At 46.9% G+C, this 20,708-nt stretch overlaps 1 protein-coding gene across 3 annotated transcripts in view; it reads left to right on the top strand.

The window, feature by feature from the left end:
- Positions 1-20,708, top strand: part of LOC120686105 — a 54,537-nt gene that overhangs the window by 17,420 nt on the left and 16,409 nt on the right. For all 3 annotated transcript variants that reach the window (XM_039968260.1, XM_039968262.1, XM_039968261.1), the window contains 4 exons: positions 22-85; positions 8,671-9,084; positions 9,182-9,316; positions 9,408-9,556. In XM_039968260.1, coding sequence (XP_039824194.1) covers positions 22-85; positions 8,671-9,084; positions 9,182-9,316; positions 9,408-9,556 — 762 coding nt within the window. The remainder of the gene's footprint in view (positions 1-21; positions 86-8,670; positions 9,085-9,181; positions 9,317-9,407; positions 9,557-20,708) is intronic.

Genomic DNA, 20,708 nt, shown 5'->3' with positions numbered 1-20,708 from the left:
TTGATCTCCATGCTACTGCAGGATTCTGATTGTTGTCCGTAGGAAAAGGGAGACCTCAATTATCATCTGGGACTATAACACGGAGGCAAGCGACTGCTCTCATTAATCAGCATGTACAGTATATAATCCATTCCATAATTGCATTGTTACAACACGGTAGTCAATATTTTTTTTTACACCTGGGCGTTCTTCAACATTTTTTGCTTAATCTATGAGTTCTTATCAGTACTTTCGATAGGCTAAGTGAACTTGATGTTTTTATACCTAATACTGCCCAGAAAAGCATTTGTACGTACGAAAAGCGTTTGTAGGAGCGGTTGAAAACATATTTTTTGGGATAGGTACGGTATCTGTGCCTGCGTTTTTCATCTAAAAATGCTATTTGCAGGAGCGGGTAACGCGCCCACTCCTGAAAACCCATTTGGGTTTTCCAGCCCACTAAAACATTCACCGATTTGAATTTAAATTTTTTTATTCAATTTCCCACTATATTTTAGAATTTGGATTCTCGCCAATTTTTAGCTAGCTGCTAGTTCGCAATCAAATGTCATTGTAATCGATACATAGAATATGTTTGATAAATATAAATACTTATGCATACAAAATGAAATAAAATAGAAATAAAATGTAATATTATTATAGAGCATAATTAAAGTGCGCACATAATACATTTTTCCCCCTTTGTCCCTACAATCGCTACCAGAGGCGGCCCGGTACTCTTGAATCTCCCACTCACGAACAGAATTGTATTTAGGGTCCGTTTCTACCTGTGAATTATAGAAGTATTTGCCCCTTACTTTGACCACCTCACGCACAATCAAATGGCACAAATCCTCGATTTCATTTAGAAGTTCTTGCTTATGAAGTTGCGTCTGGTGCATTTCTTGCCGAATCAGCGCACGGCCAGGGACCTCCCAGAGCACACAAACACACTCTCGCCGCTGGGAAAGAGGCAGACGGAGCTTCGAGCATCTCTCACCCACAGCTGCCCTAACCAGATGAGAGCCACAAACACTCTCCCCTTCCACCGATCTTAGAGACTTGGGACGCTCGTCCCTCTCTCGACCGTTTGTAACCCCCTACTACAAACCAGTGCAAGATACACAAGCAGCACGAACTGGATGTAGGGTATTACGCCTCCCGACGGTCTGAACCAGTATAACCCTTGTATCTTCCTGCATTACCATCCGCCACTAAACGCGCATCCACGATAATCACTAGCCGGTGCTAAAAAACACCGACAGGTAGGTACCACATAACTGTTGTAGGAATTCTGCTCAAAAATACCTAAAGCAGTTCCACTGGCTCAACAGCGCAGTACTATTCCTCGACCCATTACTCTTCCTTTTATTCTCATTGGCTGGACCTTGATTGTCACCACCCCTGTAACTGGTATTGTTTTTGTATTTTGCAGAACATACAAGGCATTTATCCATGTCTTTAAAACTATCTCCATGATACAAAATATCATGATTTTTACATGCACGAATTCTTTCCACACCCATTAACGGGCTGATAAGTTTCTTTGATCGATATGTGTTGGGTGACGTTTTATTTGGCTTTGGAAGCAACCAAGCCAAGATACACAGCATTTTATTGAAACCGCCTGACCAACTGTGCTTAGCCTTTAGAGTATATACAACTAAAGAATGAAACGAAGCACGGTCCAGTATTTCTGACATCACTTTGACTTCTCGTATACATTATCCTCTGCTGATTTTTTCACCATCTCGAAGTTTGCTAACCCTTTGGCACTAAGGATGGCAACAGATCGGGTTCGGATCGGGTGGAGTGGAGTGTCTGGGCACCCAAAATCGAAACCTGAACTTAAAATCCGAACCCGAACCGAACACTGTTTCGAGTGAAAATCCATCCCCAAAACCGAACCCGCGGATACCCGAAACCCAATTGGATACCCGAAACCCGTTATATATGATAATATAGTAAGAGCCACAAGTACTTCCTATAAACATATACATGATATATATAACATTCACACATATAAACAAGAGGCAATAAATAGCAAATAATTTTCTAAGTCAATTTAGAATAAATTTAATAGTATAAATAAACAAAATTATTATTAAGTATACTATAAAACAAGAGTTTTTATTCAAAAACAGTTATCCATTGGGTATCCACAGGTGAAAAACCAAACCCAACCAAGAACCTGATAAATTTCGGGGCCCCGAACCCGAAAACCGTGGGTGAGGAATCATCCTCGACCCGAATCCGCTAGACCCGAAACCCGTGGATGAAGCGTCCCCTCATAAGAGAAGACTTAAATGTGATACAAAACACCAGTCCCAGGAGGCTGATGCCACATTTATTACATCAGATGGTTCAAAACCGTACAAACCTTGGAGGACACTCGATACAGATAATGATAATAATTAGCCAAGCTACGACATAACACCAGACCGCAAACCACATAGGGTCTAGCACGGGCTCAGAGTATTGCGACAGCGGAGGCATCTCGAACAGGGCCGGTTCCACAGGCAAGGTTGGGAGCAGAACGATAACCCTACTCAGCGTCGTCTGGCACGAAGTCTGGGTCTTCTTCTATAAAAAGTAAGAGTGGGGTGAGTACGAACGTACTCAGCAAGTCCAACCACACCCACGGAGGGGTTATATCAAATAATATGCATAGGTAAATCAAGGATAAGGTTACGGTTTAAATTGCAGAAAAACGATATTTTATGCAGGGGTTATTTAACAGAAAACCCTTCTAGAAAATCAGTTTTTGTAATAATACGGAGTTCAAATTTTAAAACTGCTACCGGACTCCCCGTCCGTCGTAGCACACGGCATGACTGCCGGACACAATTCCAAAACACTCACACCAGCCCATCCCAGTGAAACACTAGTTATGTGACCACACCGTAACTCGCCCAATACCGTGGGCACGGCTATTCGAATAGATTCTTAACTCTGCAGAGGTGTGCAACTTTACCCACAAGTAGGATACCACAACTCGAACACCGTCGTGTCGGTGTAGATCCCAACATAGCCATTACCCACCATAGCTAAGCCTGACTAGCCATCACGGGATGCACCAAGGGGTCATCGACCGTTCACTTAGGTATAACCGGGCATAAGTCACTCGGGGCTTATCCCTTTTCCTTAGTCACCCGTTGCTCTCAGCTCTCCTGATGGCTATCACACCAACTAGTGGGATTTATGCTACGCTGTTGCCCATTCAACGGTCGAGTGGTTTGCACGATAGTGGAGTTAGATGAGATGACACACCAACTCGGTCCTTAGACACGACAAGATGGATATCTCCCTCCTTTGCCCTGCCACATTGGCACGAGCACACCTAATGGCAAGTCCGTAGAAATGCCATCCATCCCGTCTACACTTTCTTTACAAAAACACCACATTTATCCCATCCCACACGCACACATTTTCTTTATAAAATAAACTGTATTATGAGTAAAGTCCTAAGCGTTCTAATATCAATTAACGTCCAAGCAAAATCAGACATTAATCTAGGTGGTCAAGGAATGGTCATCACAAATCAAGGGGGTGGCTATCCAACCATGTTTTCATGCAAGCGAAACACATGCAATTTATTAAAACAGGCCATCGGGTTGTGTTGATAAAAACTAGGACAGAAACATGCATCAAAGGATGAGATTGAACTTGCCGTCTTCAAAGCTTTCGGGGAAGTCCTGTCCTTCGGGCTCGGGGTCGCGGAGCTGATCCTCGTTCTCCTGCTCACAGTACTGCTCGTTGATGGGCTCTCCTTCGTTCACTCCGTGGTCTACAGCTCACACAAACAAGCATCCAATCAATACAAAGATCTATCGTTGAGCTCGAATCAGAACACATAAAATATGGAGATAGATGTGGCATTTTTGAGTGGTTTCTTAATGGTAAGGCCAAAACTTGGTTAAGTGAGGCGTGGTAAAGTTCCGGGTTGTTTCAGGGTCGTTTGGTACATGAAATGATAGGTTTAGTAAAGGTTCGGGGGTCGGATAAGGGGTCAGGGGCCTAGTTGTAATTAATCTAGAGGGGGTAGGGGCCTGGTTGAGATTTTTGGAAACATCTGGTTTATTCTGGAAAGGTCTAGGATGTATTTAGAATTTTGTTTATATGGGAAAAGGGTTTATTTGAGAATAGAAACTTAGACAGGGTTTCTTTCGTAAAAAGACAGAAAGGTGGAAGGTCCCTTTAAGGAATAGAGGAAAGGGGGAGGGGTTTTTGGCAAAATTGCCATCCCCTTCCTCCCTCCTCCGCGGGAAACAGAGGAGGCGGCCCAGGGGTGTCGGTGGCGGCCAATCCGGCCGCTCCGCCCTCGGAGGCGGCCGGGGACCGGGGAAGGAGGGAGAGGGGGTTGTGGGGAACCGATCCCCTGCCTCACCTCAAGCTAGGACGGCGTGCAGAGGCGGCTCGACGGGAGCGGGCGGCGGCGGTTGGGGAAGTTTGTGGCGGCGGCGTTAGGGAAGCAGGGGGGGCGCTGGTGGCGGCGGCCGGAGATGCGGGGCTCAGGAGCGACGGCGAGCTCCTTTTATAGCGGGGGAATGGCGATGGGATGGCGCGGTTAGGTGGGGCAAGGCGATGGCGTCCAGCGAGTTCGGCGGGGTGCCTTAATGGCGTCCCAGCCGCTAGCGGCCGTCGTGGGGCGGCGCTCGCGCCGAGGGCGGCGTTCCGGGGCGGGGTGCTGTTCGGGACGATTGGCGGCGCAGCGTTGGCTGGGGCCGCGCACAGGGCCGCGCGTGCGGTGCGCTGGCAGGGCACAGGCGGGGGCGAGACGCGTGCGCGTGGACGCCGCCGAGCGGAGCGGGGCAGCGGCGGGGCAAGCGTGCGGGCACGAGGGCGCAGGCGAGCGGAATCGGGGCAAGGTGGCGGGCGTCGCGGCGTTGAGCGGGGCAGCGCAGCGACGGGCGGCGCGTGGTGTGGCCAGGCTCGCACGCGGGCTCGACGAGCGGCGCGGGTGCAGACCTGCACGCGGCGCGGGCACGCGATGCGCGTGCGCGACGCTGCTCGGCGCGAACTGAGTGTGCACGCGCAGGCGTTCGATTGACCGAGGCGCCATGTGCGTGCACGCGCGCGCGTTCGCACGGGCAGGCACGCGCACAGGACCGGAGCGAGCGAGCTGGGCGAGGCCGGGGTCGGGGCGGCGTGGCGCAGCCAGCGCAGGCGCGCGCGAGTGCGGCCATGCGGCGAGCCGAGGCGTGTGCGCGGCGCGGGGAGCGGCCGAGCACGGCGGCGCTCGGGGCGAGTGGGAGCGAGGCAAAGGAGGGAGAGGGAGAAAGGAAGGAGAGGGAGAGAAAAGAAAAAGGGAAAAGAGAAAAAGGGAAAAAGAAAAGGAAATAGGGGAAAAGAAGAAAAAGGAAGAAAAAAATGGGAGGGAAAGGAAAAGGAGAGGGGGGGCGGTGCGCGCCAGCGGCGACTGCGGCCGCGGTCGGCCACGCGTGGCGTCGCCATGCGAGCGCGAGCCACGGGGGATGGGCACGCGGCCAGGAGGGAAAGGAGGAAAAAGGAGAGAGGAAAAAGAGGGGGCGAGATTCGCGGCGGCCGGTCGCGGCGCGTCGCGTTGGATGGGAAAGATGGGACGCGAATTGAATTCGGATGTCGGGTTGTTCGGGAGAGACTCTGGAAATTAGGGTTCAAGGTTTGAGTCGAGCTTAACGACAAAAACAACTTTAGCGCATGATTTATTTTGGTGAGTTTTCGGGATGTTACGGCGGATATCCGACCCGAACCCGCCCCATTGCCATCCCTACTTGGCACTACCAACCAATAGCTCCGCTTTGGTCTGATGCAACAACTAGCTCAAAAAATCACCATCGTCATGTTCACTGTCACTACTATCACCATTGATAGGCCCCTGTCAATATTGGAAAATGACAATTTAACATGTACTAACTAAAAAATGAAAGCCCAACCTATTATTGTACCATTAAATCTTAGAAAAGAAAACTATCATGCATGCGTGTAAACATTGAAAAAATTAAATTAAATCTTATTCTCTACCCTCCATGGATCTAGAAAATTATTTACTTAGGAATGAAGCTAAAACATAAAGATTGGGCCCAAATGATTAGATAATCTTCTTCTTCTACTAAAATAACATAACATCATCTAAAGTTTGAGGCAAGCAGAGCCCCAAATGGTCATAAATATATACTTCTATATATGCATAGATATTGGAAAGTCAATTTAACATGTACTGAATAAAAAGAATCAAAACCCAACCTATTATTGTATCAGTAAATCTTAGGGAAAAACTATCCTGCATGTGTGTAAAGATAGAAAAAACAAATATTTTTCTCTCTTCTACATAAATCTAGGAAATTATTTACTTAGGAATAGGCGAAAACTTATACATTAAGTTCAAATGATTACATAATCTTGTTTTCCTACTAAAATAACATAACTCCATCCAAAAGTTTGAGACAAATAGAGCCCAAACGGCAAAAACACACCATGGAGATCTAGATCTGGCTAGTGGCAAGAAAGCTCCATTTGAGCATTAAAACTAAAAAAAGCATAGAAATGACATGGGATTAGCATCAACTTACCTCCTATTGCCCCAACTCGAAGGAAATAAAGTTTGAACCTTCCCTCCCTTTTTTTTTCTTTTTTTCAGATTTTTGGGCAGCACCTCCCCCAAGCATGCAATGAGCTATCGGGAGGTGGAAGAACGTGGCTTCCAGATTTTAATGTGTATTTTTAGGGGTGGGTGATGGCATCACTCACCCCAAAAAATGGGACTCATTTCAAGGGCGGGTGATGGCGTCACCCGCCTCTCAAAATAGGTTTCCAGGGGTGGGTCAACTGCTACAGTAACCATGCTTCTTTTGAAGAATTATGTTACATTTTGACCTGCTCCTAGAAAATAATGGGGTATTGCTATGTTTTTGTAGTAGTGTAACTGAACTAGTCCGTGTTCAAAAGGTATAGTTTTTTATAGATGAGTGAAATGGTTCGGGTTCAAACTGACATACCAGCTTCGGTAAAAGAGTTAGAGATCGGATTCTTGTTCCTGCCCTGGGATTAAAAATAGGAGAGCATGATCTATTCAGCACGTACTGTTTGCTCGGATTCTTTCTAGGTTAATGTGCGAACCAAATGTAGTTCAGCTTGGTATCTTTGAATTCGGAGAACAAATTTTGATTCGCGCATTTCATATTTTGCAATCAAGTTTCTCCATAAATTCTTAATATTTTGTTGATATACATTTTGTCCATCCCAAAATGTGTGTTCCCTTAGCATTTAGATTTTGTCCCACAAAAAGTGTTGTTTTAGTGAGATCCATCTAATTAATACAATTTCAAATACCAAGAAAAAAATGTAGAGAAGCGTACACAGTCAATCAAATGCTTAGTAACGGCTACTTTTCTAATGCCAATGTATATGCATTGATTAAGAATCTAGAGAACCAAACTTATATATGGTTTTCAATCACAACTAATATAAATAATTATGGGTCATGAGGTCATTTCTCACTATTAGTAAATTGTCTGAAGTTTTCTAAAAAAACATAATACTACTCCCTCTATCCTAAAAATGTCATTTTAGGAATTGTATAACAGATGAATAAGGTGGTAAAGTGACATTACTTTCCCTTATTATTAACCATGTTTGCCAATAATTGATTTCTACATGTACATGCACATACTAAATAGAGTAAAATGACTTATTTTTAGATAGATATTAAATCTTAGAATGACTTGTTCTTTTGGGCACAGATGGAGTAAGTTTATCGGACCATACACAATATATAAATATGAAGCATACATTCATTTATTTATTTTTGTATGATTAGAGCAACTCCAACACATCCCATTTCTCATTTTTCCTTTTATCCTTTTATAGGAAAATCCCCTTCCAAGTTTTCAATATAAGAATGATACGTGCTGCACAGCGGATCCTCTTTAATTTCCTTTTTTTTTGTCTCCCGTAAAATGGAGCACCTACATACTAGTTGCTAATCTATTTCCTCTCTCCTCTCTATCCTTTGGTTAATGCTGTGAGACCGAAGACCAGGCACGTTAGGTGTCAGAGTTAGAACAATATATAGATAATGGGGATCGTAAAGGGGTTCCATTGGAACGGTGTTTAGACCGGTCTCAACGGATGTTTCATGGAGGGTTTTATGATATTAAATATCATCAATTTTGCTGACATAGTAAAGAGAGAGAATGGTGGAGTTTCATGACTGTGAGAAAAATTTCATCACCATAAAACTCATCTAGCACAGTTACCTAGTTTCCAGTCTAGGTAACTATGACATAAAACTATACACTGAGACTGGCCTTTTACCCTCCCCAAATCCGATTCATCCAGGAATAAAGGGAAAAAGGGATAGTTTTTCTCTAACTATAAGAGTTCCTTTTTTTAGATTACCCCATACAGCTCAGACACTCACAGCGTATACATATACTCACACCTCTATGAACACAAGTACGCAAACCCTACCCCTATGAGCATCTTCGAAGACCGAGCCGGCAAATCCTCGAGAAATTGACGAAGTCACCACATGCGACTCGCTGTCGACGGGAACGTCGCTGTTCCACATTGAAAAGGAATGCTTTCATATTTATTTTGATTCATCGAGGAATGATATATAAGGAAATTCTATTATGATTGGAATAAATAATGACTGTTCATTACCGAAATATGCTGTAACAAGTCTCATGCTATATATCTTCTGTGCAGGAGATGGCACGCCTCCCTGCTCACCGAGATAGAAAAGTGTCTCCGTTGACTGCAAAGTTTCTTGCACGAAAGAAGTGGATTATAGTCGGATGTTCGTCTGGTTACATAAAAGTATACAGTTATTGCACTCTGTTTTCTGAAACAGAGAGTTTTAAAGCTCACGAATATGGTGTCGTAACCTCGTTGGAACTCCATCAAATTGAGCCTTATGTACTATCGGCAGTCACCGAAGGGCCCGAAGTGCCAAATACATCCGTGTGGTATAACCCAATGGACAAGATAAAGTTGTGGGACTGGGAGAACGGCTGGAAACTAATTCGCACATTTAACACGGATACATATATTCGTCAGGTCAAATTTAACCCAAATGACGTAAATATATTTGCTACTACGACTTCTACTGGGCCGATAAAGGTAGAGAAATGATGATTTGGTTTCTTATCCCGTACCCTGCTGCAAAAAAGCTGGATGTGCATATTTTTACATATATTCTTATGTTCAATATATATAGGTCTGGGATACCAGTTCAACAGATTCGGTATACGAATTTTCTGGAATGCGATATGCAAGGTGTTTGGATTTCTTTTCACGAGATGGCGTGCTGCACATAATTACTGTTCAAGATTCGGATACGAGAAAGGCCACGGTATCACATCTCCATTCATTGAACAAAATTAGAGTTATTGGGACTTCAGTCGTCTGTATTATGTAGTTGATGCACTTATTTTCTGAATCAGATATGGGATTGCCAGAAATCGAAATGTGTTGCAACGCTCAAAGGGCACGTTGATTCTGTTAATGTAGTCTTTTCTTGTCCTGAATTTCCAGTACTGATTACAGGTTCAGTCGATGGGTCAATTCGTTTATGGAACTCAAGTACTTTCAGGTATGCCCCTAGGCCACCTTCCTATAAGTCTACATATTGCATTCGTTTATAGGATTCTAGGTTATTAGGCTCCCAAACGGTTCCAAATTTTTAATTATTTGTCATGTCATTGTAAAGTCGTTTAATAGGTACTATAAAAGTCGAAGTCTCCAACAGTCTAACTGTAGCACACTGCATATGTCCAAAATGGCCCCAAAACAAATAAATATGAACCGAGGATATAAGACGCTAGGCCACAAAAAATCAGGTAGTGCACTTGAGACTATATTTCCATGAAGGGCTAGTTCTTTTTCTCCTTTCCCTTTCTCCTCCACATAAGACAATTGGCATTATGTAGTAGCTAAGAGCTAGTTGAGGTGACCTTTTTGGAATACTCTTAGGTCATTCTCAGTTGCCACAGTTTTATTTTACTGTTTCCTACGTATCAGACCATCAAGAGTAGGATGAAACAGTGAATGAAACAAACATCTACAATGCAAAGATTTCATTTTCATGTGTTTACCATAACATCTAAGTGTTGGCACTCACCCTTCACATTCTCAGCACAAAACAGCTCCAAAAAATTGTAGAAATTTTATGATTCATTCTTCCATCGCTGCGATGGCAACACCAAGCTTTTTTTATGATCACAGTAAATTCAGACACTCACGATGCACGCACACTTACCCCTATGAATACACAAATGCGAATCCTACCCCTATGAGCATCTTCAAAGACTAAACCGGCAAATCATTGAGATTGATAAAGTCACCATAACACCTCACTGTCGACGGGAACGTCATCAACCACTGAAAGCATAATGCGCTAAATCCTAGAATATTCATTTATTCAATTAAGGAGCTGAGAAATCAAAATATAATCACGGGTGCACCATTTATTTACCACCACTTGGTTGCCATTTTGTTAGTTGTATCTGGTATTAGAGTATATTCGGTATATCTCTATAATAGGTAGGTTAGGACTATATCTGGACTCTACCATACTGTAGGAGATGCAAGCCCTCCAAGTCATGTACTAGTCTAGGCCTCAATCCAATACAATCACCCATTACACCAATTCTATTATTCAACATGGTATCACAAGTTTGGGTTCTAACCCTTAGCCTCAAACCCTAGTTGTCCACTGCTCACAGTGTCGGCACCCCTCCTCTCCCCCCGCTAGCGCTCCTGACCCCTACGACGTGCATCCAGCACGCCCCACGATGATCCACTAGCCCCCTCTCTACCCCCCGAAGATGTCGATCTCCATCGGGGGAGGGGGGGTACACCCTCCACCACTTCCAGCAAATCCCTCGCTCTGCCATTCCTTTAGGTGTCACGGCTAAATGATCTAATCTGCCACCATCATCGTCAAGCAGTAGCAAATCGTGATGGAATTCACCCTAGATGCGTATCCATGGCCTCCCCATGCCCCTGCTTCATCCTCCTCATCGGGATCAGCCACTGCGGGGACGCCTCACGCCTCCACTGCCAGTCTCCACCCCTCCACCGGTGGCCTAGCTCTGCACTCTTCTTCCATGCTGACGATTTGCTGGGCGCATCCACATGGAGACTGGCCGCCTTGTCTGGCACCATCGCACCTGGATGGGCTACCCCAACGACCTCTTCACTATGACCTTCCCCGCCGCCAACCTCTTTGACCAGACTCTGACGCACATACCCTCATCTCTTTGTCGTTTCTCTCCCTTCTCTAGTCACGTGCGTGCCGGCATCTTGCCAGTGCTGTGCGTGCGAGATGCAAGAGAAGTGATGAGGGAGTTAAGGCAGAGGCGGGGCGTACTACGTGCACCTAATGACTTCACCATGAGATGCCACTGCAGTATTTTTTCTGTTTCGCCCGATCAGATATTGGGATTGTATCGCCACCGCCTGTCGACCTCACGCCTCAACTCTAATGATGGCAAGGTGCGCGGCGCCCTAGTGGATGCCCATAGCCGCCCACCTCGCTGCTTCGTCCGCAGATCGACCTTTGTTAGCTCGTTGATCGGGATTCCTACCTTGTCGTCTCCTCACTGGCGTGCAGTGTGTTGTTCCAAACATCGAACTATGTTGTCGCTCCCCGGATGTGCCTCCTTCGACATTGAGTGCGATCGGTCTGGTCAACCATTTGTGGGTGACTTCCAGGATCATGTGTTGGTCATCATCTAGTATTGTGCGCATCTTCTCCGAGCACAAGGGCTGCCGCTGCTTTGCCTTCGTAGGCTGCAGTGTTGCTGACCATGTCCAGGACCTCATCATTGACTATGTGTCGCTGTGCCTCGTGCGCATGGTCTTGCTCAGGCTGTTCGAGTTCTTTGCCAACTTCTACGATCACCTCCACTGCGATCACTACTCCAAGCTAGTTGGCCAAAGGGCTAGTGCTTGGCTGCAATATCTCTACGCTTCATCTAGCACGACCTCATTGCACCACCATCGTGTCTACTTTGCCTACTTCGTCTACTCCGACAACCGTGAGCTACTTCAGCATCTCCCTCGCCGTTCTGCAGCATAACTATTATCAAGACCTCCTCTGCTGGTCCCCTACATTCTGCGACTTGGTTGTGCACTCTTCCCTGTACATTCGGTATTGGCAACATCGGCGCGTGCCTTCGCCACCGACGTGTTGTTGGGCCTGGCAAACCCGGTACTCACCTCGGCCTTGGCAGTTTGACAGTGCCATCCTCGCTTCATCCTCGATGTGTTGACATAGAATCGTGCCAAACACACTCGAATGCACTACAACGCGCGAACGATCGTCAAAACGATCAACACCAGCGAAACCCTGGGCGGACCGGTCTGACCATTTGCGCCGACCGGTCTGACCGGTCTGTGCAGTGCTTCACGTCGACCTAGAAACACGAGCTCGGGAGGGACCCCATCGGAGCTCGCGGTGCTAGGGTTGTCCTGAGATCGGCAAGGCCACTCAGAATGCCTTCAAACGTCGCCAGGACGCAGGAAGAACAACATGTTTGGGTTTGGAAGATCCTAGGGTTTGGGAGGAACAAAAGTAATATAAATTGATTTGATTCGATTGGGAATAACCTCAATTTTCCTTAGCCTTTATATATATAGGCCGGGGAAGTCGTACCCCTTCCAAGTCAATTTGTACAAGGATTCTAAACATAAAAACGAAACCTACTCGGACTACACTGAGCAGACCGATCTGACCGGTCGGGCCAACCGGTCAGACCGGTCAGCCTCTAACTCCGCCAATTTTGGCTGTCAACATATGCCCACTTGCTTTTTGGTGAGTTTTACATGTCAAAAAGCAAGAACTAAAATCTAGCTTAATATGCATGCTTTACACAGATTACACAGGCCTAAAAACAAAAAGTAAGGTCGATATCCAATACCGGCCATCTTCATCTTCATGCACTCTGCCACACGCTGGGATAATATTTGTTGAAGTACCTCCCATTGATAGCTCTTGATAGATGCTCCCCTTGCATCGTCTCTATCATATATGAATTCCTAGAGATAACCTTGATAATCTTGTACGGATCTTCCCAACTTGGCCACCATTTGCCAAACTTATTGCTTTTCATCCCAAGAGGCAAAATTATCTTCCAACCAGATCTCCAACCTGAAAAGATTTAATTTTTACCTTCTTGTTGTAAGCTTTGGCCACCTGAAGCTTGTCCTTCTCAATCTCCTTTAAAGCCCTCAAACGCTTGTCGGTCACCTCACCAATGTTGTTCATCATCAAGTCATGGTAATCAACAGCGGAAATGTCATTTTGTTTAGCCAATCTATAAGCATCCAGATTTACCTCAACGGGTAAATCAAGTCATGGTAATCAACAGCGGAAATGTCATTTTGTTTAGCCAATCTATAAGCATCCAGATTTACCTCAACGGGTAAAACGGCCTCTTGACCATACACAAGCTCAAAAGGAGTAACCTTAGTAGCACAATGTCGAGATATGCGATGAGCCCATAATGCTCCCGCTAATACTTCATGCCACCTCCTAGGATTTTCTTCTATCTTTTTCTTGATAAGTTACTCGGCCTGTCCATTGGCCTGAGCATAGTATGGAGATGAATTGAGCAATTTAATTTTGTAAGATTTGGTAAAAGCACGCACCTCCTTTGATATAAATAAAGAACCTTGATCTATTGTTAAAGTTTGTGAAATACCGAATCTATAAATAATATGCTCTGTAATAAACTCAATCACCTCTCTATGTGTCATATTTTTCAAAGGAACCGCTTCGGTCCATTTAGTAAAATAATCTGTAGCAACCAACACGAAGTGATGTCCCTTTAAAGATGGAGGATTAATTTATCCAATGAAATCCAACCCCCGACCTCGAAACGGTCATGGTTTAATAATAGGATGGGCACTAACTGCAAATCACCAAACCGCTGACACTCTTCACATCCTTTATAATATTTGAAGCAATCGGACATCATGGTAGGCCAATAAAAACCGGCTCTTCTAAGCAACCACTTCATCTTCGGAGCAGATTGATGAGTACCACAAATGTCTTCATGAACTTCGCCTATAGCAACTCTGGCCTGATCCAAGTCCAAACACTTGAGAAGCAAATCTTCGGCAGTTCGACGATAAAGTTCATCGTCAATCAAAACATACTTGAAAGCCAAACGCCGAATATTTCTCTTTGCACCACGACCAGGATCCCTTAAATAGGATATAAGAGGAACCCTCCAATCCTGATCGTCGGCCTTGATGATTAAATCATCCTTCATGGCCGAATTAGCATTGCCAGCAGAACTACCGGTGTAAGGATCGATGGACCAAGAGGGGGGGGTGAATTGGGCCTTTTTCAAATTTCTAAGATAGTTAAAACAACCTTAACCTATGCAATGCTAGTAAGGCTCAATTCACCAACCGGCTAAACAAAGCAAACTACACAAGCTAACAAAGATATGAAACTAAGCAAGGTAGAGCTAAGCTATGATCTCTAAGGTCAAGCACATGAAAGATTGCATGAAAGTAAGTGCTTGAAATGAGAGAGAGTGCAAGAGACAACCGGATTTTTTCCCGTGGTGTCGATGTGTTGGCACACACCCCTAATCCACGTTGTGACACTCACTAAGAGTCTTGTCACCTCCCATGTCACCGAGACTTGGGCGCTCACTAAGAGTCTCCGTTCACCATCCCGGCGTGGTGGAGCTCAAGCCACGTACAATCTTCTTCTCCGGGCTCCCACAATCCTTGGCAAGCTCCGCGAGAAACACCTCGATCACCAAGATCGCATAGGTGATGCCAATCACCAAGAGTAACAAGCTAGGGCCTTCACTTGAGCAAGAACCGATCACCAAGAACGGATGCACACAAGCTTCTCTCTACTCAAGTCCTTAGTCTTGCTTCTTGATTGATTGAATGAACAAGTATGTGAAGGATGAAGCTCAAGGTGGCTCTTGACTATATTATGAGTGTATGGATGTTGCCTGGTGTCAAGAGTAGCAAAATGATCCATTGGAGGGGTATATATATAGGCAGCTCACACGAATAGAGCCGTTGGAGAAAAAGCTGCCAGAAAACTGCGTAGCGCCGGTTAATCTGACGTACCTCCAATAGTCATCGTCGGTTTAAACGATGAATGTAAACTGCCCCTTCTGAAAACTAGCCGTTACAACTTGGGCAGATTAACCGACATATCATCGGTTTAACCGGTGAGTGTAGTTGTCCACTGATCAACTGAAAAATCAAGTCTCTGGACAACTGCACCGATGTTAACTCAAAACCATCGTCGGTTTAACCGGTGAGTATAACTTCAGAAATCCCTGGAAAAACCATATCACTAGTCAATTGCACCGACGTCTCAATTCAAACATCGTCGGTTTAACCGGTGAATAGAACCTTGAAACACCTTGGAAAAACCAACTCTGGACTAATGCACCGACGTTCAATTCAAACACGTCGGTTTAACCGGTGTATTGACTTGTCCAGACTCTGCTGACTTCGTTTAACCGACGTATAGAAAAATGAAAGCGTCGGTTAAACCGGTGTTAAAGACTTTTTCTGATTTTGCCTTTTCTGATTTGAGTCTTGAATGAAATCCAAATATTCTTGACATATAAGTTGAGAACCACTTATTTGAACTTCTAGGAACCTGAGTGATCATAGTGTGCATCCATTTTTGATTGACCATGTCCATGCTCAAGTTACTTGGCCTTAACCCCTCTTAATAGTGCGATCACTACAAAACTATAAAACCTATACTAACCTAAGTGTCCTTCTCAACCTTATGACACTTAGGACTAGAAAGATCCTTAGTCTTGACATATATATGAGTTGAATACCGAGATCGCCTTTTTGGATAATGAAATTGAGGGGCCTCTTTTGACATATGACCAAATGAGCGATAATGATCTATTAAGCTGCACAAACTCATTAGTCACAATAATGGTTGTCATTAATCACCGAAACATACCTTGAGGGCCTAGATGCTTACAATCTCCGCCTTTTTGGTGATTGATAACAACACAAATATAAATAACGAGAGAGCGAGAAAGATAAAACAAGATAAACACAAGCAAACTCGAAAAAGGACCAAAGAGCTCAACGGCTCAAACGAAATCCATAGATATGTCTCAAACCACAGCATACTCAAACGACAAATGTACATATCTATGAACTAACACCAAATGTGATACAAAGTATCAAAGTCCTGATAACTACGAGCTCTCTCTAACTCTACCCTCCCCCTGACTCCAACTCCCCCTGACTCTCTCCCCCTTTGGCGTCAAAGCACCAAAAAGGCAAGCTACTGATCCGGCTATCGCGGCATGGCGAGGAAGCGGTCCAGGTCATCATCGTCATCTTCGTCGTCGGACGGTGTACCCTCGGTAACAGACGGGAGCTGCTGGTCAGTACTGCCTGCTGGATCTGAACTGACTGGGGGTGTAGCTGTCGTCGAGGCTCTCGTGCTGGCACTGCCTGGAAGAGGGTCCGTAGACGTGGTAATCGGCTCAGCAGAAGATGTGTCAACATCTGAAGTAGTAAGTGCTGAAGCTGCCGGCTGTGTCGACTGCTGAAGCAAGGAACCCTCTCCTCCTCCCCCTGAAGGTAGTGTCTGTGGTACGACGGGGAGGGCGACTGACTGGACTGCTGAAGGAGACTCCTGGAAGAGTGGACGACCGGCAGACCCGAGTAGTGCGGACATCGAGAACGTGGTCTCCGGTGTCGCTGAGGTAGCTGGAGCTACAGTAGGGCTGGAGCTGGAGTGACTGCAAGCGGAGGTGCTCCAACACCCTGAAGGCCTGGCTGTCCTGGCTGCTGCGGGGCGAGTCCGATGTGAGTGTACAGCTGAGTAATCATCCCGAACATCGCCATCATGCCCTGCTGCATCTGCTGGAACTGAGCGTCTGTCCTCTGTGAACCTCTGTCAATGAGCCCGACAAAGCGCTCCTCCGCTGCAGCCCGCTCTCGGGCGGCCTCCCTCTGTATAGCAGCAAGCTGAGCCTCATGGGCTCTCTTGGCCTCCTCCTGTGCAAGCCGGTCCTCTCTCTGCTGAGTCACGAGCTGCTGTAGAAGTGCGGTGAGCTCGGACGGCTGAGACACCTAGGACTTAGAGACTGTAGCAGCAGCGGCTGACTCTGGGGCTGGCTGCAGGGAAGTACTCGACGTCCTCGGAGGAGTCTGACTCAAGCTCAGACCAGTGTATCTCATCATCTCCTCCGGGAAGCTGGGCCTCGGCAGCTAGCAGTGCCTCATCCTCCTGTGCCACTCGGGCCTGTGCCTCTAGGACAACTGTGCCATGGCAGCTCTCTCGGCCTGTCTGCCTCTCCTCCGGTCCTGGGGTGCTGTCGGACGGTAAACTGGGAACCGGGGAGCCTCGTCCTGACGGTAGAATGCACTGACGGGTGACTCAGCTGGCACGATCATAGAACAGATATAGCTGATCCAGTGAGCATACGGAAACTATCGCACAACACCCATCCCATCTGTGATCACATCCTCGATCTCAGCCAAAATAAAATCAACAATATCGAACGGCTCGTGAGTGAGGATGTGAAGTAGTAACAGCTGCTGCAAGCCTGTAAACCCCTCTGGGTAGCCACTCCTCGGTAGCAAGGTCCTCCGGAGGGCCATGTGAACTGCGTACGCCTCCGGGGTCAGCAAGCTGGGCACTCTGGCATATGACACTGGAAACGGCTGGCGGAAGCACTGAGAGATCGCCTCGTGAGAAGATGCAATCCCGCCAATCATAGCTCTGCGCGGTGGATCTGCGTCTCCGTATACCATCTCGTGCAGGGAGACATCAACCAAGTCAACTCCAAGAATCCCTGCAATTGTCGCCCTCGACAGACCAAAGACCTGGCCTCCAAAAACAAAGTGTACGGCTCTACGCTCGGCAGCTATCCAGGCAGTGGCATAGAAAACTCTGACCCAGTCCTCGATATATCTGTTCTGCTCTATCTGGAGTAACCTGGGCAGGCCCCTGAAGTGAGCGAAGTGCTCTCTGACGTTTTCTCCCCCTGCGGCTGTCCTCAGTAACACCCAGTCAAGCACTCTGTGTGGGAAAATCCTGTGGCCCCGTCTCTGATAGGTCTCGTAGAAACTGGCCTGAAGAAGCGTCCAGAACCTACGGTCGACCCTGCTGTCACGGGTCACAGGGAACCAGACCTCCTCCTGAACACTCCACCTGAGCCTCTTGACCTTCGCCGCATTGGCCTTGGTCAAGTTTTGGAGCAGCACACCTGGCTCCAGACGCACAACAGTGTCCATACGGAACACTGCGTGCTCGGCCTCTAGGGCCTCGGCTCTACGAGCTGCTGCTGCTGCGGACCTGCGAGGCTCATGTGGCTGGTGACCTCCTCGCGTCCTCAGTCCAGTGCGACGCTCGGTCGCTGGCGAAGTCTCTGCTGCTGGGGACGTCTGCCGAGTGCGGCCAGAACGTCGTAGAGTCGGTGACTCCTGTGTGCCCTGCCCCTGTGACTGCTCAGACTGCTCTGCCTCTGAATCTGCATCTGACTCTGCAGCTGAAACTGACTGATCTGGCTCTGCTGCAGTGGCCCTGGTGGCCCTGGCACCTCTGACTCGGCCCATACCTCGGCCTCTGCCCCTGCCCCTGGCTGGCGGATCTCTGATCGCGAACGGGCGAGCACGGCCTGACGCCTGCTCCTCGGCGGCCTTGGCCACCATCTCGGCCCTCTCGGCCTCTCTCTCTGCGCGAGTCCGCTTGCGGACTGGCTTCTCGACCACGACCTCCTTTCCCTTCCTCTTCTCGCATCCCATCTCAAGCGGGCAAAAGATCGAACACTTTGCGGGCACTAGGCGAGGAAGTGCTGCGGCTGTGCGGATGAGTGAAGGCGGGCCGCGCAGGCTGCGCTGCTACGTAGGCGTGCGAGGGTGGTGCATGGTGATGCACGGGCGGCGCTAGGAGCACACGGCGGCGTTTGGCGGCGGAGGCGCGCGCGGGCTGCGCAGGGTGCGCTGCGGTGGATGCGCGGCGGCGAGAATAGAGCGCAGCGGCGGCGGCTAAACGTGCAGGCGAGCAGGGGTGTGAGCGTGGGCGAACGGGGGCGCGACGGCGTCGGGGCGAAACAAGCGGCGACGGCGAGTGGTGGCGGCGCGGAGGCGGGTGTCGAGCGGCAGCGGCGTGAGATGGAACTAAGAAAACAGAGGCTGCGGGCAAAGGATAAATGACAGGTGGACCCCGCGATTTTCTTTAACACTGGTCGATCCGACGCATAGGGTTTGAACGCCGGTTGATTGCGTCGGTTTAGTTGACCCGAGACTCCAGCAAAAATTCATCTGATCGTCGGTTGATCCGACGTGAAGTATTTTGAACTCGCCGGTTAAACACTGCTAACACCTGTTGATTGACAGGTCAGATCTGTGTTACGTTCACCGGTTGATCCGATGCTCCGAAATTTGTATACGCCGGTTGAACACCTGGTTTGACTGAACTGAGGCTAAAACTTAGTAACGCCGGTTAAACCGATGAGTAAAAACCTTTTAAGCGTTGGTTTAACCGGTGAACCAAAAAACCTTCTCTCAGCTCACACTTCTATGCTAAGTCCAATAAACTTATAAAATTCAACTAAACTCAAGTTAATGGACTTGCATAGGCGACTTTACCCCTCAAAATAACTAGGGTAGCACACTAGCTTAAATAGTTTTCTTTTTGAATACAAGGAAAAGCCGCAAAGCGAGACAAGGCGCCAAATAAAATGTATGAGCCATGTCATAGGAATATTGAAGATAGAAAGCTTCAAACTCATCATGACATTGCTCACTAGGCAATAACGCACCTAACACTTTGTTCTTTTCACTTTTCATGAATTAAGATCTTGTATATGAAATAAGTCTCATTTTCATCAAGTGATCTTCTTTGTGACCCTTACGCATGCAATGATGGTGCAAGCTATAACCATATGCGAAAGTAAGGTAAACATGAAGTGCACATCTATATGACAAGAAATGCATAACAAGAATTTAAATTCTACCTGTCAAGTTTGAACCCACGGGAAGCTTCTTCATGATGAGCCTTTCTATAAGCCTAGAGGAAAACAAGTGGACCACCACCTCTAGCTAAACCCTTGCTCATCACTATCTTACCATGGTTAGACAAGTGTCCTATATGTATGCATTTTTCTATATGACATGGCAACTTACATAACGTTTGCCGCATCTAACACATTAAGCTCATTCCTTAGCCTTACAAAAGTGCTCTCGTCTAAAGGTTTTGTGAAAATATCCGGCAATTGCTCCTCGGATCTCACACCTTGAAGAGATATGTCTCCTTTGGCTTCGTGATCACGCAAGAAGTGATGGCAAATATCAATGTGCTTTGCGCGAGAGTGTTGAACCGGGTTCTTGGCAATTTTTACGGCACTTTCATTGTCACAAAGGAGTGGGATCCTATCTAGTTTCACACCAAAGTCCAAAAGGGTTTGCTTCATATATAGGATTTGGGCACAACATGCACCGGCCGCTATATATTCCGCTTCCGCGGTGGACAAAGCCACGGAATTTTGCTTCTTACTCGACCAAGAAACTAGAGAATGCCCAAGCAAGTGGCAACCCCCGGAGGTACTCTTGCGATCCACACGGCTTCCGGCAAAATCCGAATCTGAGTATCCCAAGAGATCTAAGCTAGCGCCTTTGGGGTACCACAAGCCTATGCTAGGGGTGTGCTTGAGATACCGAAGGATCCTATTCACAGCCGAAAGGTATGATTCCTTTGGACTAGCTTGAAA

This window comes from Panicum virgatum, chromosome 8N (genome assembly GCF_016808335.1).
Source record: "Panicum virgatum strain AP13 chromosome 8N, P.virgatum_v5, whole genome shotgun sequence".
NCBI classification, from domain to species: Eukaryota; Viridiplantae; Streptophyta; class Magnoliopsida; order Poales; family Poaceae; genus Panicum; species Panicum virgatum.
Note: the sequence above shows the minus strand (reverse complement) of the source record. Positions and strands in the feature narration are given on the sequence as shown.